Source organism: Varanus komodoensis, unplaced genomic scaffold, assembly GCF_004798865.1.
Source record: "Varanus komodoensis strain SLA01 unplaced genomic scaffold, ASM479886v1 scaffold16, whole genome shotgun sequence".
In the NCBI taxonomy this organism is placed as follows: Eukaryota; Metazoa; Chordata; class Lepidosauria; order Squamata; family Varanidae; genus Varanus; species Varanus komodoensis.
This window is the reverse complement of record NW_025335468.1, coordinates 18098546-18126145: the sequence shown is the minus strand read 5'-3', so window position 1 is coordinate 18126145 and position 27600 is coordinate 18098546. Positions and strand designations below refer to the sequence as shown.

The 27600-nt window shown below is 38.1% G+C and overlaps 1 protein-coding gene across 4 annotated transcripts in view; it reads left to right on the top strand.

Annotated features, from left to right (window-relative positions):
- BTBD10 (BTB domain containing 10) overlaps nucleotides 1–27600 on the top strand; it is a 35939-nt gene that overhangs the window by 4521 nt on the left and 3818 nt on the right. For all 4 annotated transcript variants that reach the window (XM_044425727.1, XM_044425728.1, XM_044425729.1 and 1 more), the window contains exons 2-6: nucleotides 20922–21112; nucleotides 22197–22482; nucleotides 23317–23419; nucleotides 24924–25044; nucleotides 26246–26443. In XM_044425727.1, coding sequence (XP_044281662.1) covers nucleotides 20959–21112; nucleotides 22197–22482; nucleotides 23317–23419; nucleotides 24924–25044; nucleotides 26246–26443 — 862 coding nt within the window. In that variant the 5' untranslated portion in view covers nucleotides 20922–20958. The remainder of the gene's footprint in view (nucleotides 1–20921; nucleotides 21113–22196; nucleotides 22483–23316; nucleotides 23420–24923; nucleotides 25045–26245; nucleotides 26444–27600) is intronic.

The window sequence follows — 27600 nt, the reverse complement described above, 5'->3', positions numbered from 1 at the left end:
TGATCAAGTTATGGGACTTATCTCTGACTACCACCTCAGATGGAGGCTTGGATGATGGGCCTTTTCTGTTGTTCTGCTTCCCACTAAGGCCTGCCTGGTGCCAAGTTTAGTATCTTTTTAGCACCAGGTAAAGACTGTTGTCTACTGCAGGGCATTCAAGTAGATTACTGGGGCCTGCTAAACTCTTAATCAGCTCTGAATATTTTCTTTTCACCTTCTTTTTCAAGTTGTTACACACACACACCTGTCTAATATGTTTAAATTTTGTAAAACTTTTATTGATGTTTTAATGTTTTTAAAATGTGTCTTTCACTGTTTCCCCCCCAGTGTGCTTTGTGAAAGCTTTGGCTGTTGGACGTTATAGAAAATGAAGTGAGGGAAGTGGAATAAATGGAAGAGTGACAGTAGTAGAGGGACTAGGAAGAACTCTTTGAGATTAAGATAGAAGGGAAGAAAAGGGGACATGGGAATAGGGTGACTAGATATCTTACTTTCAAATGTTCTTTCATTGGTTGCTGAAAGGCATGTGGGGCCTTGGGCAAGGGTTGGGAATCAGTAATCCTATGCTTTTAAACTCCTGCTATTATAGCCAGAGGGTGGGGATGGTGAGAGTTGTAGTAACAGTAACCAGAAGAGCCCAGGTTCCCCTCTCATGGCCTGGGGAGTGGTGTGTGCAATAGTTTCAAATTATTCTTATAGTGTTATTTCTGTATATAGTGTTAGATATTTTTGTATGCAAAAATTGGAAAGTCGTCTTCTTTGGACAATTTAAACTTGGTCATGGGAAGGTAAAGCCATGAGAATCATCAGGAATCTATACACTGTAAAGTCTGAGGATGTTTAAGTTTAAAAAAAAAAGTTGGTCTGAAGAGTTCTTGTAGTAAGTTTATCCTTTTTATAAACATCAAGCTATTTTTTCTATTATGGAGAAATGTTCACAATCATCAGTAGCTGAGAAAACAATAAGGCATGGAAGTACTCTGAGATGGATTGTCAGCTGTGTAAATTGCACCAGAAAGTTTTAGGGGTGTGAGCACACAGCAAGAGACTTCATAAGAGGTAGCAGGAAGATTGTTAATATTTTAGCTCATGTTACAATTTTCTTTAGTCAAACTAGAAATCAATTTCAAAATGAAAGGCTTGGTGAATGCTTTATGTGAAGGAGTGATGCTTTCTCTCCTTAAGGAGGCAGTGGTGCAGAAGAAACCCATGCAGGATTCAGTGGATCTTGACAACAGCTGCCTGAAAGCAAATACCCCCTCTGATGGAGCGGAGGTTCTTAAGAGTTGCTGTGGTGAAATTGCAGGTGCTTGCAGAATACTATTTAGCCTGTGTTCAGGCCTGGTTGCCTGATGGATTACTTTCACTGAAAGAGGGACAAAGGCGGTGTTACCTCCATCTCTCAACAGCTTTGACCATATATTACTATACTGCAGTGGTGCTGTTCCTACCTGAAAGATTATTTTGGGAGTTTGGCATTGGAAGACTGTTTCTTAGGTGGTTTTTGTTGCTTAAAACAAATCAAAATTCCTCTGTGCGAAATGTTTAACTATTTAGTGCAGTTTTGGAGATTAACTATTGAACATTACTCTGTAATAGGAAAAAAAAACTTGATGCTTACAGAGGGTAAACTTCCTACAAGAACTCTAAGATTTCCTGTAGACTTTTACTCTAGATCACTTTGAAAGGTAGATGCATGCTGGGTTGGATCCAGGATCTGCTTCTTGTGTACATATTCCTGCATGTCATAAGGCTTTTGATCCAGTGGTGTATTTGCATAGATGGAATGTGGATGGGAGAGTTTTCCTATTTTTTTGTCATCTTTATAGCCCCTATCCCCTAAAAATCTAGTCCTTTTGGAATGGTGTGAGGGTTGGTACTTGGAGCTTCAGGGTGTGGGGGACCACCAAATTTTGCTTCCTCCCTTTTTTGCTTCCTGCCGCTTTCATGCCAGTGCAGCATTCCCATTAAGATGCTCTGGCTAAGAATGTTCCCATTACTAGGAGGAAACTCTGGAACCAGCTCATTGTTCCTAGGCATTGTCATACAAGTCAAACATTAAGTATTCTGACTACCTGATTAATTTCTAATACATTGGGTATTATTAGCATGGGTGTCTTGCATAATATTTCTATATATGATGATTAATATATAATATAATTAAGATATGATGAATGTGATTGTTGCAGATTTATGACCTATTTGGGAGACCAGTATATACAAAACAGGTATGCCTTGAAATATATACCTATTGCTTAGTGAGATCAATAGACTTTGCCAATAATCACATTCAACATTATTCATCACAAGTAATAAGATTTTTTGATCCTAGCTTATGGACTAGCTTCAAAGCATTTTGTAGTCGGGAAATATGTGTATTGATTGTACTTCAGAAGGAAATTCCATCTTCTTAGCCTAGTATTAAAATACCCATTGCAGGGTTGAAAAAAGAAATATAGGAAGTTACTGATAGTGGATGTCTGTTCAGTGGTGAGTCTGAAAATAGTGTAGTATCCTACTGATCTAAGCTGGGAGAGCTTGCTAGTTTAGTTTAAAAGATATACAGTTTAAGGCTGTAAGCAGCAAGTGTTCAACGTATCCTAGAAGGCACTTCACTTCCACTTTATCTAGATTGCCTTGGTCATTTGGAGGTGACCTTTAGATGGGTTACTCTTTGCATAATGTAGGAATAAGATGGCACAAAGGCGTATTCTGCTCTCCAGTTGGAAAATAGCGTCTTCTGGAAAAATCTATGAAGGCCTCAACCTGCTTATTTTCCAAAAGTGGTATAAAGCTCATTTTAAGCAGGTTAACTGGATGGGAGTCGGTAGTGACAGCTGGGTTTTCTAAAGTATGTATTAGGACTTTAAGCATGTTTTTAAGCTTGCTCTGAGGCCGAGGAATGTGCATTTTCATTTAGTAAAATTAATGTTAATATGTTTTAAAGAAAACCAAGTAATTCAGCAAGCACAATTATATTAATTGATGGTTTCTGGATTGTGCTATGTTAGTTAAGGCACAACGGTAACATGAATTTTCAGAAGAGTCAGTTGCTTGCTTTCTGTCTGGTACACTGACACAATAGTATGAAATATTAATGCTTATGTGCCTTCTGGTTGATTTGGAAGAAAAGATAGGTGGGTCTTCATGTTCTGTGCATCACAAATACAGGCTGTGCGCCTGTGTGGAGCCTGTCGGGAAAATTCTAGTTAAGCATTAGTTTGGGTAGGAGCCCCTCTCTTTCCTCTTTGCTGTGTCAATGGAAGGAGCTCCTGGCCATTGTTTTCATACACTGTCATATACCCTCAATGGGCATTTAATTTACCAAAGTGGGGCAGAATGCTAAAGTAGAGAGGAAGCAAATCTCAAAGCAGATCCCAAGGAAAAATGTATTAAGTTGCCCAACCAATTTTGATTAAAATCTTTTGTCAGAGCAGCAGTTCTAAGACAATCAGTAATAGAAATGGCCTTGCAAAAGAATGTCGGTTAATGTGTGCTAACCTAAATCCTTTAGCGGAGCACACATTTGCTGTCAAAGGACTAATAGTAATTGCCTGGGGGGGGGGGGGAATAGAACCATGTAACTCGGCAACAGCTACCTAGCAGGTCCTTTTCGTCCATATAAATTGTACTCTTTTTTCATAGTTTAATGTTAAACATGATAAATTAATCAGCACTGGTGTGTATAATGGTTACTCTGAATCATGCTCTGCAAAACAGACTCTAATACAAGCTTAAAAGTTAACCAGAATCAGCATCCATGCATATAGTACTGCACCATGTAGGTGGTGTGAGGAATTGGCAAGTTTAATCTATTCATGATAAGATAATTTTATCTACAGTAGTCCATATTGAAGAATCTGGAAAACAACATGCTGAAAAGTAACTAGCATAGTATCCAGTGCTGCTGCTGCTGCATTGCCTCAATTTATAGTGCATTTACAGGGCCTGCTGCAAGTGCAAAAGGAATTTGTGCTACCTAAGGAACACTGGAAAGAAATGGGACAGAAACGTGGAGCTCCCTTCTGCAAATTCCACAGACCTATGCCTTCTGGAAATTAATGTTTCCAATTGTTTTGAGAACAGCTAGGTTCCCATTGTGCTAACAGTACTTCCCACATCCTACTACTTCCCACGTTCTGCCAACATGTGGGAAGTATTGGATATGGCTCATGAAATGTCTATTAAAAGGTGTAATCAGACCAAAAGAGTAAAATGTACATGATTTTGTTTTATGAAGAATTCTGAGAAATCATGCAAGTTACAAAGGTGTGAGTAAAGCTGAATACTATTAAGAACTATAGGTGACTGGCTTTAAAATGTACGTTTGGGAATATTGTGTAAATAATTGAAAAGAAAATATGTACCACTAGTGTTAATTTTTAAGAATATTATATGAAATATCTTTTGCATAGTTCAATTTCTTCTATGAGTTATTGGTAACTTTGCATAATAGACTTCTGCTTGTACAGCATTACTTTCTCTTTTTCTCCTGTTCCCTTCCGCCCCTGTACCACCCCGCAAAGTGGCTTCAGTGGGTTGCTGGACCTTGTAGAGCAGGCTTGGGGGCTGACAGGAAGAAGTTGTTTATTTTATTGTGGGAATATATAGCTGATACAGGTCAGTATCTTCAGTCATATCTTTGGGTCTTACTGAATTTTATTTAAAATCCTTATATTTAGAACTTGTGGGAGGGGGCAACATCATCATAATAAAGATGATGAAGAATAGGTGTAGGGCTAAGAGGTAATAGAGCAGTGCTAAGTGAGTATATGCACAACTTACGTGAAGCCATACCTTCTGGTGCTGAAGAGTTGAATGAAAATACAATTGTATGCATGTGCAGGATTTTCTGAATATGAGAGCTAGACACATGGAGTATTGTCATTTGGAAGAGGTCTTGTATTTTTGAGATTTTTCTTAACAGGTCATAATTATGTATTTACAATATAGATAAATAACAATTAAACATTGCTTCAGGAAACAAACAGTAAAATAGTGCAATGCACTGATTGTTACCATGCAGATCTGTCTATTTCTGCTAATTTATAGTATTATTTTGAAGATTTTTTTTATCATTGTAGAAGTTGACTTTTGATTTTGGGCATGTATATACAATTACTGCATTTTGTGAATTTTTATCACTTCTTTATATTCAAGTATATAATTTCAGTATTTTTAGTATGATTTTAGATGCACTGATGTATAACATATCTTGAAGCCATTTCTGCTAGTTCTTCAGTTACTCCAATAGTCCAAATTTGCAGTTAAGTTTTCACTTCTGGAAAGGAGCTTTGTTTCTGTTTCTCAGTAATTACTACACTGAGCTGGCTAATGTCTGTGCCTATAAAGTGTTTCATGTTCAGCTAATCTGTTTGTGTACATGTTTGCACAAAGTGTCCTTTAAGTGAACAAATATGTGAAGTCATGGAGCTGTCTTATACTGAGTCAGTCCATTGGTCCATTAGCTCACCGGGTTCTTTTCCAATCATAGCCATACATTCTGAGGACTGAACCTGGAACCTTTTGCATGTAAAGCAAGTGCTATAGCACTGAATGCTTTTTCCTTTTTGACTCCTTTTGAACATGTTACAAACTTTTCAGATTACTGTTTTGTGAGTACATCTGAGTATTTTATAGACAAGGAATGCTTGTGAAATCTGATTAATATGGTATGCAGTTTTCCAGCCATTTTATTATATTATGTATGTAGCACAAGCACAACTACATATAATAAAATGTTAGAGACTTGCCATTTATTAGAAGAGGCATAACACTTCCTAAAAAAAATCTGTTAGCTGTTATTAGCCCAAAAACAGCTGAATATTTTTGCTGTTATTTTACAGGACTCCTTCTCCCCAATTAGTCATCTAAAACCTAGTCTGTGGGAATAACTAAAACATTGGAATTGTGGGAGAAGCACCATGCTTAGAACAATTAGAGTAATCCTGCTTGTTCTGCTCGTGTAGTTTCTTAACCTGAGTTTGTCCTGTATGTTTTTTCCTATGAAGTGGACAAATGACTGACTTTTAAAGGTCTTATATGTGAATTCTTGTCCAGACAACCTATAATAGGATCCCAAATGAAGCTCATTGATAGTTCATACTGCCTTGAAAGGCTATAAAATAAAATCAGCCATGAGATGTGTGACAGAAGAAACCTTTTCGGTTGTTTTGTTTATTGAAATCTGACAAGCTGAGAGGACTAGAAATAGCTTCACAGATGGCACTTGGCAATATCCCAAGCAGCTCTTTGCTTATGCGCTCCTCACACTGTCCATCAGATTTGCTAGCCAATCACTGCTCAGGGATGAGGAAATGGTAAGCATGAATTCAGCTTACAGGAGGCTGCGAGGTCAGACGTCAGTACTGCACTGTGCGCGGCTGAGTCAGTGGCTGGGAGAAATGAATTGAATTAAATATCGAGGGGGCTTGCGACTCTGAGCGCTTAATGGACTGAATAGCTGTAACAGGATTGTTACCCTTGAGGGGGGAAGGAAAAGAGTGAGGCAGCTATAAAGTGAGGCAGGCTAATGGTGCAATGGAGTATTGAGAGGAAGATGGAAGTAGCAAATATGCTGAACTTAGCAAGTAATGCCAGAGGATGCTGAGCTTGCTTCTAAACCTGCCGCCTGGAAAGGAGCAGATTTTCTTTGTACTTTGGTCTCAATATTTTCCCCATGTTTTTGTATTTTCTGCCCGTTCTACATAAAAAGCAGGTGCGTAGTTAATAATCGGATAATCCAAGCAGTGTTTAGTGGGAGTGCAAATACACAAAGGAGATGAAATATCCTTTGTTTAGCCTCATTTGTTTAAATGTCTGATATGACAAAGAGCTGACCTGTGTGTGTAGTCTTGTGTCTGAAGGAATATATTCAGTTGTTGTTGGGGCCTTGAAATGCATTTCTGTAGTTTAATGTTCTAGGAAGTTGTAAAGCCATGTTTATGCAGTTTCTCAGAATAGGCAAAATTTTTTAAAGTTTGGTTGACTTAACAGCTATTAAGGTTCAAGATAAAATTTCTGTTCTTATTATATGCAAGATTTGTAGACAAAAGGGTTTTGTAGCTGTAGCCTACATTACTTGAGATATATTCTAGTTACTTATCAGAAAAAGCACTGTCATTTCTTTAAAGTAGGCTAAGACCTCAATTGTCATTGTTGTCATTCACTATACAAACTGTCAATAAGAAAATGGATTATGCTTCAATTTACAGTTGACAGATGTTGCTTTTCAACTTTCTTATAGTTGTGTGTACTGTGGGCTTATGACTTGTTTGCAGAATAGTTTCATTTAGCATATGTTTTATGTCCATATTTTTGCATACTGAAGAGCATTTTGTGCAATAGTTTAAAATATTGGGAAATCAAATGCCTTTATATACAATGCCTTTATATACAATTCATACAGTCTATTAATAGACTGGAACTAATCAGAGCATGTTAAATTTTTATCAGTATCTGAGCCACTGTGATGCTTAAAGTTGCATGTATGATGTCTGGTCTGTATTAAGATGCTTGTTGTGCAGTGGCTTTCTACAAATTGCTGTGATATATGGTGTTCTGTCATATGGAAAGAAATAGTTAGGTGCCAGAAGTCCATTTTGAAAGCTGCTATATGTGAGAAGCTAAAAGAAGCTAACATATAAAGAACTCCAGAAAGTAGCAAGTGTCTGACAAAGGCTTTCATAGCTTTCCCAGTTTATAGAGCTTCAGGGCTTGCGTCCTTCTGGTCATATTTGGACAGTGCTCTGTGTTAGAGATACACATGTGTTGAGTCAGCTTTCCTCAAACTTCTGTTTTCCAGATGTGTTTGATTGCAGGCTTTGTGAAAATTGTGCTAGCTGGGTGTGGGTTTTCTAGAAATAGAGCTAGAAAACATTTTTTCTGCCCTAAAGAAACTGAAATCTGGTTTTCATACCAAACTGATATTTAATGAACATTTTTATGTGCTCTATAAATAACTAATTTTGTAGTAGCCAAAAGTTGTTGAACTGAAATACTTGATTTGGGGGGGCGGAATCAAAGCACATGTAACTTTGGTTTAAATATTATCCCACAAATCAAACTCCTACTTAGAAATATGATTTTTATTTAAATGAAATACTTTACTGTATCTTAAAGTACATTCTAGCACCTCTGTATTAGTCTCTTTAGATAGCAGATAAGGTTGCCACATTGATCTGCTGCAGTAGATGGGCTGCCCTGCCCACTTCCTACCCAGATTGGCTCTGTTTCAACATTTTTTCCTGAGCACTCAAGTATTTTTATTTGGGTTAGGTATGGTTAAACTGCATTGAGTTAGGGGAAGTAGGAGTACACAGCTGTTTAACTGTGCAAGAGGAGTAGCTGCTTGTTGCCTCCCAAGGTGAGTGAGCAATGTTTTTTGCCAGGAGTCTATTTAGTCACAGCTTTTGTATACCATTCATAGCTGTCAAAGCTCTCAGAATGGTATGTGCAGCCCTGATAGAGAATAGGAGGTGATCATAGAACATAGAGGAAGGTTATATTTGATTTTATCCAAGCTAGGCCTTAAATGATTTGTCTTCAGTGTAAAACTCATCTGGGTGGCTATCCATGCCTCTTGCTCCCAGAGATACTTCTTCTCTCACACCCTTAATGAACAATAGCTGATGGAGACCTGTCTCCCTCCTCCTACCTAGGTTGGGTCAGGCAATAGGGCCTAGATTAAAAAATCATCTGAGCAACTGTCCCCTGATTTCTATCTAAGTCCTGGGGATTCAAAGCCAAACTATAATCATTCCTCAAATCATACACTATTTATTCTCTCTTTGCATCTCCTTTGTACAGTCTTGTGTGCTCCCTTCAGTTTTCCTCATTTGGGCAAGAGTTCAGTTTTCTGAAGGAAACCTTTTTTCTAATAGTTTTCAATGATGTTGCGCATTAGCCATGCATGTGACCTCTTGGAATTGGTGCTACCTTTTCTAGCCTATGGTATACATTCTGACTGAACTGTTATTTAGTTTTGAATAACCTCCAATCATTTTCAAGGGATTTAACCCTCATAACTTCCCCATTGAACTTCCTTTTTAACTAGCCTTCTCATTTTAGAAAGATGTTTTGCTTTGAAGTCAAATATAACTCTGTGGGGCTCCTTGGCAATTTCCCCCTCAAAGATATGAGGCCCCATCGGTGAGGGTGTTCAAAGATAGGCTACACATGCAGATGGTGGGCATGTCATGAGCGGAGCCGGCTGGAGCCGGGGGTCAGACTAGATGGCCTGGGAGACCCCTTCTGACTTGCTCTGTTTCTGTGTTTCTATGATATTAGTGTAGTCACTTACTTCCAGCTGGTAAAATAACATATCTCATAGTACACCCTGGGGAAAAAAACATTTAGGATCAAATCCAGACTCGCCTTCCCTCCTGGTCAGTTCTATCTATTCTAGGGCATAATCATTTTAGTGAATTGAGAAATATAATCTTTGTTATGACTATGCATTTATACAGTCAGTGTAAGGGTAACAGTCAAGTTAAGGGGTAATTGAAGTTGCCTGTTATTGCAACTCTTACTTGTTTGGAAGCCTCCCGGATTTCATTTTCCATCTTTATCCTCTTGAGATTTCTGGTCTGGAGGATAGCATGTTTCTAGTGATAAATTGGGTTTGGAACCTGGGATTGTTGCCCATAGTACTTCTGTGGAATTGTCTTTCCCTTTTAGGTTCTCTAATCTGCACAACGCAATATCCTCTTTGCAGCATGGAGCAACACCTTCTCCAGTATGCCCTTTTCTGTTCTTCCTATAGAATGTATATTCAGATGTGACTGTATCCTAGCGGTTCACTCCATTCCTCTAGGTTTCTGTAATATCTACTATATCTAGATTCTCCTTTAAAACCAGGCACTCCTACTTTGGTTTAGAGGTATTTAGCCTTTGAATTGGATTGTGGTGTTCTTCCCCAGATATCTGTCATGTGCATCTTCTGCTGTGACACTTAAGACTCCTTGATTGAATATTGTGTTTCACCATATGCTCTGGCCTGTTTACTCTGAATTTACATTTGGGCAACCAAACTTTTTCATTTTGTTTCCAAAAAATCTAATGCTAACTGGAAGTTTTCTAGTTTCTTTCAGTTTCAGGGTTCAGTTTAAAAGTTGCTCTGCCAGCTTTTTATGTTCAGTGCCAGAGGTCTGGTTGCATTTAGTTCAAGTGAAGTTTGTTTCTCTTGCACAGGCCCAGCCTGTCCCAGGACATTTACTAGTACCTAAGAAATCAGAACCTCTTCATGCTGCCTTCCAAAATGTACTACCATTCAGTCACCAGAAGAATGGTCTGGGGCTAGTTTCTAGAAATACACTGTAGATTTTTCCAGGAGTCCCAGAGACAGGTCAGGTCTATCCTCCATCCAACATCCTGGGATCTCATCAAGTCCTGAACAGTCCCACATATTTGGACATTGCATTTTGGACAGAGAAACCTGTCCTACTGGCCAAGGTTATTTCTTGTCTTAGTGCCTTAGAATTATTTTGAATCTGTAATGGCTCAACAAATTCTTCAGTGAAGGCATTTCAGAAAGTGGGAGCCTTCAGGAACATTGTGGCTATTTTCAGGGGAGACTTCCTGCCTTTAGTGGGAGACACAGAAAGACCCAACACATAAAATACTTGTGACTGACACACCATGGACAGAGTTTTCAATACAGGTGCTGTTTGGACATACCTCTAAACTTGGAGTATTAGTGTCAGGCCTTTGTAAATCTGGTGGTCCACCTAAGAATGAGTGGCCTCTATACCCTTTCTGTCAATATCTCAACTGGTTGCCATCAATGCAGGAAGGTTTATTGGAGGATATGATATTCATCTCTCTGGAAAGATGAATATAGAAATGAACTGTTTGATTCCATTGCAGTCCCTGGAGTCTTGGACTGGGTGAGGAAGGCCGTACTTGGAAAGGTTGGGAAGCGGTAGCTTGCTGGAAACTGCCTGTGGCCAGTTTTCGGTGGTTGTAGATTTCCTGTCCCATAACTCAGCCTTTTCCTGAGGGCCCCTGGTTTTGGTGAGGCAGAGAGACAGGAAATTCCCCCCCACCACCATTGTGTTTTCCACTATTTATCATGCAGCTTCTGAATGGTACTTAGTAGCAAGGTTTCAAGAGACATGCCCTGGCATGAATAACATTGTGCTCCGAAAGCAAGGTTTCAAGAGACATGCCCTGGCATGAATAACATTGTGCTCCGAATTGGAACTGATGATAGGAAAAGCATGTGGGTCCTTCCCTTGAGGCCAGATTAGAATTTGTTAAGGGAAGATCTGATCCTATCCCATATAACATAAGATTTAGTCATAGGGGCGAGGATTACAACCTAGCAAGGGAGAAGAAATTGAATACTTTTGGCTAAGCTTCACCTGCTTTCCTCTCTAACCCCTTTGAATGAATAAGTCAATCATTTGCTGCTGTTATCCTCTGAAGGCATATGCCATATTCTTTGTAGGAAAAGTGAAATATTTTCAATATGAAAAGGGGATAAAGTTCACCACTTAGCTTACCTCCTTCCCCATTACTTTTTAAAATGTGCTGAATCTGAGGTGATATCCAATATTTGTTTATTTATTTATTTAAAAATTTCTATGCCGCCCCATTCGCCGAAGCCTCGGGGCGGCTTACAAGACAACAGTTAAAATATTGCACAAGTGGAACTTTCCTTTCCTCTTCTCTCGTGGTAGAACTGACACTCCAAAATCTGCTCTAAAGTATCTAACCATTGGAGCAGATGTGTGCAGGACAGGGTGCTTCAGGAGGGGGAGAATCTTTATCTGCTGTTAGCTAATGCACTCCATAGGATAGGACACTTAATTTTTGTCTTTACTGTTAAGAAAAAAAGTCTTGTAGCATGATTACTATCTATTCTAGAATTTCAGGATATGTGAATAGGAAGTATTATTAATGGAGTCCCTGGGCATGCTTCCTGTAGCAACTGTTTACTGTAGTTGTTGCCATGGGTGTGTAGATATATAGGTGAGCATGGTTGGTTTTGAAAATTGCTAAAGGGAATTTTATTTTATTTTTGGGTGTGTGTAGGATTTCTACTGAGGACTGATCCTTTTATAAACAGGAGAAGCTGAGAGCTACATCATGATGTGAGCTGAGCTGTGCATGTGAACAGATTTTTTTTTCTGAGGGATGTCTCTGCCTGCCCCAGAATCTGCTCTGGAGAGATCCCATCCATCTAGAGCAGATATGGGAAAAGATTGCAAGGGAGAGAGGGAATCTACCTTTGCTAGTAGATTCTGTTAGGTCAGTGGGTGGTTACAGTTGAATTTTACCTTAAAATTGAAAGTAGATGCAAACACATTGACTTAGAATTCTGTAGAATTTTCCCTTGGATATCCTGCTATCTTCTTTCCCCATTTCAGATCTGGTAGAGGTATTTTGTCTTCCACTAACATTCATTCTTTGTTTTTAAGTAGCTTATATGTATGAGAGAGATTTTCAGAAAAGTAGCCCAGCAGGGCAGTGAAAGGATGGCCAAAGTTAATTAATGCAACAGAGAGCCATTTTTTTTCTGTCTGACACACATGCGAATTGCTTATTATATCGCCCAATAGCCAAAGGCTGTCCAGGTGGCTAACAAATCTGAATTCCTTGGGCAGTTAACAGATAGTTAACTATTCTTTCTTTCTTCACCCCCTTACAAACACATGCACATGGGAGGATGCTGGCTAGAGGAAAGGCCTTCTTGGCAGTTGTGCCCCACTTCTGGAACAGGCTTTCCAGGGAGGTGTGCCTGGCACCAGTACGGTTAGCATTTTGGCACCAGGCGAAGACTCGCCTTTTCTCTGGTTATTTTAATAATGGATTTTAATGGCTATCTGGTCTAAAATTGACCCCAAGATGGTTTTAGTCAATTTGAGTTTAATTTTTTTTATTTAATGTTTGTATTATATTTTAACTTGATATATTTTTATATTTGAATTATTTTGTTAATATTTTTGAATATGTTAATTTAATGTGAGTGATTTTAGGATGGTATGTTTTATATTGTAAGCCACGCAGAGGGTCCAGATATGGGCTATTGTAGCAGCATATAAATCCATTAAATAAACAAATACCCAAAACTGGTACAGTTTTGAGAGGTGTTTCAATATGCATAGATTTCTTCTCAGTGCTTTACAAGTATAAAGGGTACATTCTACATGTGCTGATCTTATATGAAACAGTCTCTGAGGCCTGCTTCTTATTTTTATTAATAATGTTGGATCTCATTTCAACAGCTTGTTAGTTGTGTTGTTAAGAATGAAGAGAGCTGCAAGGATCAGACTTGGGAAATAGACACATGGGAACCAACGTTCCTGTGAGTTTCCTCTTGTTGTGAACATTCACTCCTCAAAATTTATCAACCACATCATTTCTGGAACAAGGTCTTTTCCAGTTATATGTAAAGAGACTTTACAATGTGATGCATCTTTTGTGGTCTGCTGGTGTTAGGTATGAGTTTCTCTACCTAAAATTTTGTGTATCCCTATCATTTTAGCATGAAAAATTAACACAGAGAATTTGGTGTGGGGTAGAAATCCTGCTAAAATCTTACTTTTAAAAAAAAGATATGCAGGCATTGTCTTATGCTTGAGGTCTGATACAAGAAAGATTTTCTCCCTGGACAGGCTAACATGTATCTCATTCTTTCCCCTTACGTTTGTGTCCTCTGTTGTGCTGTATGGTTTGACTTAACTATTCAGGATGTGTGAGCAGTACATCTTAACTTGTAATTCAGTGGTGACATTCAGTTGTTGTCCAGATTCTATTGGTCAGCAAGTGAAAATTCATTTCTTTGAAGTGTCACTTGCTAACATTGTGTTTCCTCATAAGTTCCTGAAAATGAGAGTTGCATTAACATGACTAAAAAATCAAACAGTTGACAGTGCCTTGCAGAAGTATCCCCCCACATTGACTCTTCCACATTTGGTTGTGTTACAACCTAGAAATGGATTTGATTGGCATTGTGCACAAGATGCTCAACATTGGGTAGGTGCAAAGTATGTTTCATTGTAGCACAAAAGTTCCAGAGGTACTACCTCTGGAAGTCACATACTTTAAGCCATTGTGTGAAGACTACCTTCCTGAAATTTCCATACCATATGATCTCAATTATGTATACCTGCTTATAAAAGGGTTTGTTGGATAGCATATCTAAACAAAGAGCTTAATGAAGACTAAGGCGCTATCAAAACATCTCTGGGATAAAACTGTGCAAAAGCACCAATCGGGCTTGGATTATTTAAAAAGAAATCGTGCAGAGCAGTGCTCAGTCCATTACAAAATCAAAAGAATATGGCGCAACTTTGACTTTGCTGAGAAAAGGCTGTTGATGAAGACTCAGTGACCAGGTAAAGTCACAAAAAGATCCAAAACCTTGTGGAGTATTCTGTTCAGAAGTTTCACTTTGATTGCCCCTCCCTCCTCACTCTTAGCTTCTTGTGCTGATCTATTCCTCACCCAACAGTCATCTTCTATTCATTGAATTTTTTTAGCACTAAAGAGTTAAGGGGTTGATTCTGCATACATAGATTTGCAAAGGAACAATGGAATTAAGGTCTTTTCCTCAACTCTGTATGGTTGTTTTATAAAAATTTTTGCTGTCAGGAAGAGGCACAATTTGAGAATGTAAAAACAAGCATCTGTGATAATACCTTCTACCTAGAAAAATTGTGCAGTAATTGTACAGCAATCTCTGGAAGAGCATGACATTGTGAATGAATTAATGGAGTTCATTTACCAAAACATTTAAACATTTTATGAATATTCAGCCTCATGCTACATAATTAAATCCTTATTTCATGATAAATAACCTTTGGACTATATCTTAAATAGAAAACTAGTTTTTTTTCCTAAAGGATTTTTTTAACATCTGATTAAAATTTCAAATTCCAATTTTTTAATTTAAAAAGACATTGATTTTTATTCACCTTGCTCTGTCCCCACCTGCCTTTTTTGTAAACTCTGAACACGAAATATGGGCTTATTTCAGCTTAAGGTTTATCATATTTTCTTTGCAAGGGAAGAAAACATAGAATAGCAGCAGACTGTAAAAGAGACCCAGTTTGGGAATATTTTACTGAAGCTCCTCTACCTACACGTAAAGTAGGCTTGTGTGCAAATTATGTAGAAAACCATGATTTAAATCTAGTCTTATGACTAGTGATATAAATTGTTATTTAAATTAGTTTGATTTAAATCAAACCCACCCTGGGACATGGCAAACATGGAAATGGGTTTACTGGTCTACTGAGACCAAAGGGGAACTGTTTGGCCTTGCTACAAAATGCTGCGTGTGGTGAAAAGCCAGCAAATGCTTAGTGTCCTGAGAATACTATTCACATGTGAAATCTGGTGGACACAGCATCGTGTTATGGAAATGCTTTTTCGTGGCAAGGACAGGAAAACTGGTCAGGCGTGAGGGCAGGATGAATGGAGCCATCAAATGCAGGTCACTGCTAGAGGAAAACCTGTCTCAAGTCTGCAAAGGACTTGTGACGGAAGAGGAAGATAATCTTCCAGAAGGATGTAAATACACAGGGACAAAGTAACACTGGAGCGGTTTAGAAACAGAATGTCTTAGAATGACCCAATCAAAGCACAGACTTTAATCAGGTTGAGAAGCTGTAACAAGACTTAAATTGCTATTCACCAGTGGTTCCCATCTAACCAGATAGAGCTGGAGCAGTTTCGCCAGGCAGAATGGGCCTATATTGTGCATAGTTTCCCTTTGATTTTTCTTTAGCATTTGTCCTTGTAACCAGGCTCTCAGCTGATACAAGACCATTTATGGTAAGAAAAAGAAAATGGCTGTACAAACAACCCTTGACCTACTTCAAGAAAGCAACTCAGCAGTAATGGCATGCCCGCCCCCCCCCATGCCTCCAGCGGCACACTCCAATCCTGACTCTCCAGCACGAGGTCCATCACCATCAGTAAATGTTAGGCTTAATGTTACCTCAAGAATTTTCAAAACTATTTTAAGTGTTCCTGTTTGTGGTTTTGTTTTTACAATACTGTATACCTGCTCACATACATACAAATTCCCCCCCCCCCCCGCCTTCAGGACCCATAGTTAGTTTATTGTGGTGGTGGTGTTTAAGATGTTTTAGTGAATACACAATTGTTTCATGGGCTTTTATATGCATATTTGTGTTAACCTAAATTATGAGCATGAAATTATTATTGTATGTTGTATATATCAAATGGTAACAATGCCAATCAACTCCATTTCATTTCCAGGTTGTAACACAACAAGCTCTGGAAGAGTCAAGGGGTGTGTGTGTGAGTGTGAGAATAGTTCTGCAAGACACTGTACCTTGAGTTCTGTTCACACAGTTGCATAGCAAGTTTTATAAAGCAAGCTTTAGATTCTAGTCATGTATAATCTTATAATAGGATGTGGTTTTACAGGCTAAACATTGTGTAAAACAAAACATTAATGAAAATATATAGAATATTAGCGCCTTGATTATAAATAGTTGAGTTATGAGCGACTTTTAAGTATGAAAAATATTAGGGAAAAAAGTAACACGTACTAACATAACCGAAAAGGATTATTACTTAGAAACATCTAACCTTTTAATATCTAGGGATAGATGAATCCTCTTCATTTCTTAATAGTTCTGACAATTTCTTCCCTCCCCTGCTTTGATTTTTGTAGTGTAATTGTTCCTGTTCAAAATGTATTTACCCAGAAATGTACCACTGCTAGTGTAATTGTAAATACTACAAATAGTACAGTGATAAATTGAGCATATCATTAAGTCAGTCATAGATAAGAAAATATTTACTTTGGTTTAAATCCTAGCTGTTTTGATCAAATAGAGGCGAGAAGGCAGTGATTTTCCAGTTTTCCCCTGTGTTAGCCTCCTCACAATTCTGGGGTTACTCTCTATCCTTTGTAGCAGGTATTTGAGAAACACAAGGAGCTGCAGAGTGTGTGAAAGAAAATAATTAAAAATGGTCATCTCAAATCTTTTACATTTTTGCTTGTGAAAGTATCATGTGAACAGTTCTGCTTACAGAAGTTCAAAATTCAAGCCAATAAATTTAATGCAAATACTGTATTAGTATGGGTTTGATGTTTGCCTATAGCTGATTTGGTTTCAGCCTTGGATTCTCTTCATTATTAGCTTTGATATTGCTAGTTCTTAACCATTTCAATATCACAATGAAAGTTGGAAACTAAGACATAAGAGGATTTTTTTTTTTTTTGCACTGTTGAGACCACAACCATTTTGGAAGTAGTTAACTTATATGTATGATTCATTAGTTTTTAAAAAAATACAAAGTGATCTTCAGTATTTTTACTGGAAGAAGGTGATTGTTTGCACACTGGTTTGATATCCTCATGCATCCAGATATGAACTCTTGTTTATATACTATAAGTTTGCTGAAGAATAAAAAAAGTAATTTTAATTAAGGTTGGTCCTATTAGTGATGTGGAATTATTAATTCTACCCTTGTATGTTTCCCATATCTTTAGAAGGATGTTTGAGAATTTTGTTCGTACTGCTCTTACAAAAATGCAACTCTTGTTATGGATTAACTACCCAATTTTATTCCTGGATTTCTGCATGTTTATAAATCCATCCAGTTATCCCATCAAGATAGTTTGTGACATAATTTAGGCTGCAATCCCAGATAGCTTACCTGGAAGTAATGGCTGTTGAATTCAATGAGACATATATAAGCATGTGTGGTTAATATTGGGAAATGGTAAGAAACACATTACTCACCCCGATGTATTTATATTATCGCTGTTAATTCATGGAGCTTTAGTTTGCTTCATTACTTTGAATAAGATTCTCATCTAGTCAGAACAAATGCAAGTTTTAAATATGTCATATTTGTTTGCATGTGACCATTTTCACTTCAGTCTTTTTTACTCTTTTTTTATAACTGCACTGCAGCTTAGTATTCAGTTTATTTTTCCCTACCAAGCCAACCCATTCTACTTCTAATGGAAAAGCTTTTTAACAGAGTGCATATTAAAATGCATGGCACAGTAGAGCTCTGGCTCAGATGTATAAAAGTTTGTTTAAAATGGAGGTCAGCGACTGCTGCCTGAGGCTCCTATTTAGTTTGCTGCTTTGTACCTTTTTTTTATCCTCTCCATTACTACTGTACTTTTCAAAATAGCTTAAGGCTGGGAGGAAGAGTTGAGGGGGCACTCCTTGATTACTTCTCTTCAGCTCAGTTCCTTAATCTTAAGGCAGTAGAATGTGGAAGTAGGTATGGGTAGAGGGGGAAAAAAACATTTCACATTGCTGGGATTGGCCTCCTTTATCTCTCCATTCCCCCTTTTCATTTTCTAGACAGTAATTCTAGTATCAATATCCCCAATGATCATGCACTCACTAAAATATTTACACTGTGACCTGGTTCATGTAACATAATCCAGGGTATGGGTTGAATATGGATCCATACGTAAGAGCTATGCTGGATCAGGCCAAGCTTCCATCTGGTCCTGCATTCTCTTTGTGTAATGGCCACCCAACTGCCTAGGGAAGACTCAAAAGGAGAACATGTGTGTGACCTCCATGGTAACTGCACAGCAACTGATATATATAGGCATACTGACTGATATAGATAGTATATAGCCATTAGGCCTGATACCCAGTGATAGTCTTCTCTGCATGATTTTTTCCAATTCCTGCTTAAATTGGTGGCTATCAGGAAGTGAATTCCATAGTTTAACTATGCATTATATGAAGGATTTAAGTGGGAGATTCATGACAGATAAAATTTTCAGCTTCATGAGGAGAGAGAGAGAAAAAAGACTCCCTATCACTTTCTCCACACCAGGCATAATTTTGTATACTTCTATCATGTCTTCCCTTAGATATAATCTAATATTTTTTTCTGATCTAAACAATTTGAAATGTTTTGAAAACATTTTCCCAAAAGGAAGTTGCTCTTCTCCATTGATCATTTTTTGTTGCCCTCTTCGTATGCTTGTTGAATTGTGGCTATTGTTAAATTCTGGATTGTTGTGCTGTGTGAACCCAGTTATGCTGGAAGTTAACCAGGAACAAACCAGGAATGAATCACACATTCTCTTTGAAGGTTGCTTGTAGTTAACAAACCACGGTCTGCCAGTTTGTGTGAACTCAGCCATGTTTTTTTAAACCTTCATTAGATAAAACTTGTAATTTCTTTATAAATACAGAGAAAACTTTAACAGTTGATTCTGGTCTGGTTTTCTTTTCTTCTGTTGAGCTTATTTGTTGAAATTCGACCAGGATTCCCTACTTCTGCAGCCAGCTGGGCTAAAACTCCCAGTCAGAAATTCCATAGTCCCAGAGCCTTGGACCAGACACTAGATTCAGCACACAAAAAACCCAAGTTTTGGGAAAAAGTTACTTTATTAAAAGGATAAAATATAGAGATGGAGGGTACTAAAAATACAGCTAAAAGGAAAAAAAGAGCCACGCCAAAGCTATAGCCAACCAAGAACTCCCAATTTCCAGGTGTTGTTTACCCCCTTGGACATAAAATAACAAAGCTCAGCCTAGTCTCTGCTGTACATTCAAATACTATACCGGTGTTAGGCACAGAGGGCACAAGGTAGTATAGCATTCTCTGACATGGAGTAATGGCAGCAAAAGAGGAAACTCTCCTTTGAAGAGGCATCCCCAGCCTTTGTGGGGGATAAAGTCCATTTGCCCCTCAGGGCAGCTATCTCTTGGGGGTGTAATCTATGATATCTCTTCCATTAGTAACAAGAGATGAGCCTTTCTTCCATCACTTTCCCCAGTTAACCCTTCCCTGCTTTTCAGAACAACTAGCCAGTTTACAGTATTGTTAGCTTTCCCAGAAGTGGTTTTTTTTCCTTTTCAGGAAATGAATTGTGCTGATTCAGATGCACAAAAGCTTTTCCATAAATGAGCTGCAACATTTGACATGGGTAGCTACTAGCACAGCTGATTTGAACATTTTGGGGATATATTTGTTGAGATTAGAGGGAGGACAAGGTGATAATCACTAGAATCTGTGTTACTATATCCCCATGAATTTGTGTGAAGATAAGCCCACTTTGGGAAAAAAAGGGATAGATTTAGAGGTGTGAATGCTGAATAGTTTGAAGCTTCCTGGAATAGTGCATGGCTCCAAGCATGCAAATAAACTGGGAGAGATTGTGTGACTACTGCTGATGTCACAATTACATCAAGTGAGAATGGAGCGAGAAGCTAGTATGAGGATGTTTTCTGAAGCCCTCTTGACTTCCTCCAGCACTAATATGTGGAAGAGATCGTGAAACCTGAATGGTGATTGACATTTCTCTCATCCCTTCCATAGTGCATTATGTTGACTAGATAAATCCACAGTGACCATTCTCTAAGTGAGCCTCAATTTTAGTCTGATAGGCCAAATCTGTCTTTATAGCATAGATCATTAGCATTTCAGTTTAAAGGCTTTCCCTCTCTTGTTGAGAAGCTGGTAATCTGTCCATAACTTGTTCCTGAAGCTCAATATCATTATGCTTTCAAATAGAGCAGAGTTGCAGTATTTTGTTTGCCAAACTAGGTAGAAAAGCCTATGTTTGTGCTGGTGGGGATACCTTAAATGAATATTCCTTAATCTCATGTTTCTGTAACTTAAATATGTATTTTATTTCATTTCTTATGCATTTCTTAATTCATTATATCTATTTGATTTTATTCAATGTGTGCCATGCTACAATATGGATATTGTGAAAGATTGTCTATGAAACAAGATATTGCAAGCTCTAATATAGAAGTTATCAATATAATGATCTTTCCACTATAACTAGACACTGATACAGAAATGTTATTGAGATTATGAAATGCTTTCAACAAACAAAACTAGAAATTAACTCTAATCTGTGTGTTGCTGTGTACTTACTGTTTGTTAAATCAGAATACCAATATTTGACTTGGACATAAATGTGCCTGATTTTCTAGTACATCATCTCGTCTTGCTAAAGAAGATTGCAGCAAAATGAGTCTCCATGGTGCTAGCGGTGGGCATGAGAGGTCACGAGACAGACGTAGATCAAGTGACAGATCACGAGATTCTTCCCATGAAAGACTAGAGTCTCAGCTCACTCCATGTATTAGAAATGTTACTTCACCAACAAGGCAACATCAAGGAGGTATGTCATGAGCGAATTATGAACAAAACTTTTAATAGCGCTTTTACATAGTAAACACACAAGATAGCAGTTCTTGTAAGTATTTATTTCCTATATACATAAAGGGTTAGCGTTACCATTACTATTTTAATTTAGGTTAGGTCTAGGATTGTATTCCTGTGTGAGTCTTGCAATTCAAATATGAAGCCTGCGTTGATGAGAGTGCCCATTGGCATTACAAATATCTATCCTGCATTTCATTTCCACATGAATGATCAGATGTCAGTATAAAAGTTCAAAAGAAGCTCAAAGGTTATTTAGTCTTCATGTATAGATATGCTTTTGGTACTTTTGGTATACATTTATTGTTTTAGTATCCTGTGTTTGAGTCCACAGTGTCTTCAGTTCTAGAACAGCTAACAGTTCCACTGTTTAATTCTCAGTATATAGTGGTTCTTTCCTATAGCGTTTACTACTTGATGTGATGAATTCCCACTGTGATGTACCATAAGGAGCCAGTATGGTATAGTGGGTAGAGTTAGACTGGGACTTTGCGAGATCCAGGTTCTAGTTCCTAGTCAGCCAGTCACGTTGGGCTAGTCACTGACTAAAAGTCTAACATACTAACAAGGTTGTTGTGCAGATGAAATGAAGAGAAGCGGTAGGTTTATAAGATGCCTTGGGCTTTTTGCAGAAAGAAAGGCAGGTTATAAAGAGTGGTGTTTTATCTAATATAATGTGCTTTGTGTGCACTGGAGTAGATCTGAACCAAGGTTACAGCTAAAATGGAAGGTTGTGTCCTGTATGCACTATAAAAAGACGGGGAGTAAGTGTGACACACAGATCTAATATGTGAATCTTATGCAGTATATGGTTCAGTGGCCATAGCCTTATTGAATCATACTTAATTTATACTATGATACTTAAATAATTGTTAAGTGATGTTCAGTACATTATTATCTTGCTTGATGTTTAAATTAACAGATTAGTTAGTAATAGACTAAAATCAAGTAATTTATGCTCCTTGCAAAAGACAATTACAAAATAACTGAAAACATTTTTGAATGCCTCCATTGTAAAATTTTAAAATTATTTTTCATTGCAGAACGTGAGAAAGATCATAGCTCATCTCAGCCAAGTAGTCCTCGTCCTCAGAAGACCTCTCCAAATGGTTCCAATAGTAGTCTTGGGAACAGCAGTAGAAACAGCAGCCAGTCAAGTTCAGATGGAAACTGCAAAAATGCTGGAGAGATGGTTTTTGTGTATGAAAATGCAAAAGAGGGGGCTCGAAACATAAGAACTTCTGAAAGAGTAACACTTATAGTGGACAACACTCGATTTGTTGTAGATCCTTCTGTTTTTACTGCACAGCCAAATACAATGTTGGGCAGGTTAGCATGGCTTTTTATTTGAATATACATACATTGAGGGCTTTCAGTATTACTGTTAGGAACAAATGTTTTAGTTTTTGTTTTGCTTCATTTCTACATTGGTCCTGACAAAAAAAATCACTGCAGCATTTCAGATGAAATTAGTCTGTGTTGGACTCTGTTATCCTTGCCCTTACAAAGTGTATCTTAGTTGTTGGGAGATCCTTTGCTTAGTTCATCTAGAGAGAAATATGAGTATATGGCTCAATTCTCATATTACTGTTTCTGTGTAATAGTTAGGTAACCTCTGCCTTTTCTCCTGTGTAATTACTCATGGCTGTGCTATTCAGTTGGTATCAGATACATTTCTGACAGTGTGTTGCACCAGGAACACACTAGTCTCTTTTGTACAATTATAGCATTCATCTATTCCGCAAGAAGATAGTTTAAGGTAATTTTTAATGGAAATGTTTAGCAGGGTTGGTGCTAATCACATCCAAGAAAAGGAGGTAATCAGCCTTTGGCAAATTGAATATTGTCATGACAAGGTGGAAGTATTTTAACTGAATAGCCTTCCCATTTATTCCTGACATGGATTAAAAGATGCATAGTAGTTCGAAATGGCTTTGTAATCAATATGGGTTTAGATCACTGTTGCATGGCCTGGTTGTATCTCTCTTGGAGAGTAGTGAAGCCCCAGCTAGTGCATATGCTTGAACTGTAAGAGAATTATACAAAATTTACTTGATCTCTTGTTCTGAATTTGTTACCATGCTTTCTAAAGTTTAATCTAGCTAACTTGAACACTAAAACTTTTTATATCTGAAATTATTGTCAAGCTTTCTTTTTATATAGGATGTTTGGATCAGGAAGAGAGCATAACTTTACACGGCCCAATGAAAAAGGAGAGTATGAAGTAGCTGAAGGAATTGGCTCCACAGTGTTTCGTGCTATTCTGGTAAAATTACATTACCTTTTGCCATGTTCACAATTTAATAAACAAAAGGTATAGATTTAAAAATGTGTGGACTTAAGAAAAACCTTGAACTTTCCTTCCATTATCCCTGTGCAGGCTTATAATTGTGGCTGACTAAGGATCCCTGCAGAGCAGTGTTCCATTGTGTGTGGCATCTTTTTGTTTCATTCTTACATAAACTGAATGACATTGTTTGAAAGAATAGATGTAATATGAAAATCGTTTTTAATGCAGCTTTATGTCCAGCTGTGCAATCAAAAGGCTTAGACTGACAGCAAGGGATATAAAAGCCTGTCTATTTTTAGACTGTAAGAATAGGGAAAAGGTTGGTTCTATGAGAGAACTTATTATGAACCTTTCTTAGTATGGAATGGCAGTTGAAATATGATTTCAAGTACTGCGAGACCTGCTTTGGTGCCAAATACTGTAATCTCTGCACTGCCTTGCAGTCCATTTCCCAGTGATGAGCACTTGGGATCTTGGTTAGTGGTTTTTAAACCTTCTGGGAACTTTTTGTACATCAGTTTATCTGCAGTCAAACCTCTGAATTTCAAAGGAACCTGTGACTTGCTCTGATGGGCATGCTGAGCTCATAGGAGGCACTGGCCATTCCTGTTGGGCTTCACTGGCCCTGGAAGATGTGTACTGTGGAGGACCTGCCATTTCTGAGGCAGTGCATTGTAAGGGAAGTTCAGTAGAAAGGCAGTCCAGTATTACTGACTTTTTTATTGGAGTATGATAACCATCTAAGAAACAGCATTCTCTAAACACACTTACTTATGGGCAGATTGATAGGGGAGGATTTAAAATTCTTGGCTGATCATGTTGAACAGATAGATTGCTGTGGACAGAGGCACTTATAGGACTATGCATTAAATGAGTGCTCTGCATTGCCCTTGGGAGTAATCAACATCCATTGTACCCCTAGCTTTATAATCCTGGCAAGATATAGGCTTCTGAATTCAAAATTAGCTTTGGGTTCTAGGTATGCTTTTATTTGTAAAAAATAGATTGAAAAACCAGTGCACAATACAGATGTGTGTTAATTCACTGAATATAGTCTGCCATTAGTATTGTATATTTCAGTCTATATTTGCTTATCTACCCCACCTCCCCATTATATCCTAATAGGTCAGTCCATTAGCAGCCATGAATTGGTGGTGGTATTAAGGTTTCATTATACAGAATCATAGAAGTATTAAATTGATACCATTTGCATAGAGCTCTTTCATATAGTTAGCTTTCTGATCATCCTGCTGACTTGGGTCACTGTTCTGGATACTTTTTATGGCAGGACCATGTTATTATTTGGAGTTTTTGTATGCTGTCCCATTTGCATAAGCCTTGGGACGGCTTCCAACCTAACATGTGAAGGGATGACGCCAAACTGGCTATGTTTGAAGGCAACAGAATGAAATTTGAAGAAACTGTTTCAGGTGCTTCTGCCTATTCTTTGTGTAATACTATTTTTTTTCTTTTGTTTAAGGATTATTACAAGACTGGAGTGATACGTTGTCCTGATGGAATATCTATCCCTGAACTAAGAGAAGCTTGTGACTATCTGTGTATTTCTTTTGATTATAGTACTATCAAATGTAGAGACCTCAGTAAGTAAAAAAGCTGCAATTAAATTTATATGTGTACATTTTTATAGTGTCTTGCTTGGAGTATAAATTATTAAAGACTAGTATCTATGAATTTATCTACACAAAATACAGTGGTACCTCACCTCACGAACGCCTCAGTTCATGACCCAAATTGAGTCGCGAACAGAAATTTCAGAAAAATTTTGCCTCCGGTCGCAAACTCTGTATTGGGTGACGATCGTGACCGCGCCCATCTTCTCTGCACAATCATGCTGGCGGGTGGAGAGATGGCCGCGATTGCGGTTGCGCTCATGCAGGGAAGATGGGGGCAATCGTGCTCATGCTCGGGAGGGAGATGGCCGCAATCTTTGTTCTTTGTTACTTTGCTGTTCTTTGTCACTTTGTTTCAAATTTTTGTGATAAAAAGTTGTTACAGAATGAATTAACCTTATTTACATTGAACCTTATGGGGAAATTTGACTTGGCTCATGACCAATTTGGGTTGAGACCAGAGTCGTGGAACGGATTAAGTTTGAGTCAAGGTACCACTATATCTTAGATTGGATTTTTCTGTTATGTTTTTGTAATGCTCATTTATGCCTGTTAGAAGCATTTGAAATATCAGCTCTTTTCTATTGCATTATTTCAATCACCATTATTAAGCTTTTTAAATTAGTTTTTTTTAAAGTTTGCATTACCTTTTGAATGTCAGCCATTTCACAGTTCACTTTATCCTAGAGCAATATATATATATGCATCAATACCACCAAATTTGCAAAGTGTACAGAATTTGCAAATGGTTCTTCTTATGGCATTATTCTTGGGATGTTTATTTAAAATCGCTGAACAGAAGGAATGTGGTCTATGAGCCAAGGATCTCTTCTAAGCCTTCCTAATTGATGTCTGCCCAGCCATTAAAAAAGGCCTATCAAATATGTTTTCTAGGTTTGAATGACATAGCAAGCCGTCATGGTATGGAGAAACCATAAAACAGACTATTGTTCCTGTTTTTTGTTTCTAAAATCAAGTCTTCTACACTGAAGTCTTGTCTGGACCCTGCTGTGCTACAGTGGTTAAAAATGACAGTGGCTTGTCATGTTGTGCAAACCTAGCCAAAGCTTTGGCATTTGCTCTGAAGCAAGGAGTACTAATTGTTTTGTATTTATCCCTCTGTTTTCCCCAGACAAGAGTTCAGTAATAGTTTGGGTGCTTTTGATTTCAGGTGCTCTTATGCATGAATTATCAAATGATGGTGCTCGGAAGCAGTTTGAATTTTACCTTGAAGAAATGATACTCCCACTGATGGTAGCCAGTGCTCAAAGTGGGGAAAGAGAATGCCATATTGTAGTACTCACTGATGATGATGTGGTTGATTGGGATGAAGAGTACCCTCCACAGATGGGGGAGGAATATTCTCAGAGTAAGTAAACTGCTTCTCTTGCAATTAGATTTGATTGAGAGGGTTGCTTAGGTGAGATACGACCACCTTCTCCTCTCATTTTATCTGTAAGACTGCTGCAAAACATCTGATGGTGATCCCTAAGAGAAAATAGTTCTATAAAACAAAAGGCAGTTGGCGCTCATACATTCTGTACAAATTGTGTTAAATTTGAGATTCAGTGTGGAGAACTGTGAGCTGCTTTTGGGCTTATATAGCACTTTTTACTCTTATGTTTAGGACTTTCAATTACTCTTTGTCTAAATTCCATCAGCAAAGGCTGGATGCACATCTCAGCACATTTTAGTTGGTTTAGTAAACAACTGTGCAAATGGTTCATTATAGAAAGTGTTAATTCATGAAATGCTGAATAGTGAAGAAAGATAACATGTAGGAATTGCCATGCTGGATCAGACCAGGGTCCATCTAGTCTAGCCTTCTCTTCACACGGTGGCCAGCCAGCTGCCCTCAGGGTCCCACAAGCAGGATAGGAGAACAGCAGTGCCCTCCTGCTTGTGCTGCCCAGCAGCTGGCATGCACAGACATACTGCCTCTGGCCTTGGAAATGATACATAGCCATCAGGACTAGCAGCCATCGAAAGTCTTTCCTTCAGGAATTATCTGTCCTGTATCTCTTGATCAGCTTCCTGAGGACTGCTAGAATTAGGAGAGAAGGAAAGCAAGAACTTATTCCAACTGATTATCTCCGGTTTTGCCATATGCAGTCAAGTGTTAAGTGTAGACTTAAAAAGAAATCAGGCTGGAAAAAGACGTGTATATAAGGGCCATAAAATCTGAAAGTTTCTCAGAATGCAAAGTTAACTCATATTTCAAAGAATGTTAAACCCCTTTTTACCCATTATTGCCTGAAGCTGAAGAGAAGCAAGCCTGTGCGCAATAACCCCATTCCCAGCATTTGTTTGCTGTACCCTCAACCTTCCTGCGTCCAGCAGGAAAACGTGAAGTGCAATTGCTTTGAATATACTGAGAATCCTTCCTCCATTCAGAACTCTGTTTGTGCGAGGGTCCTGATGGCATCAGGGAGAAGCTAACTGCATTTGCTTGAATTCACAAAGAATCCCTTTCCTGCTCAACTTGTAAAAGTCGGAGGTGGAACAGGCTCATGGAAGTGGTGGGGA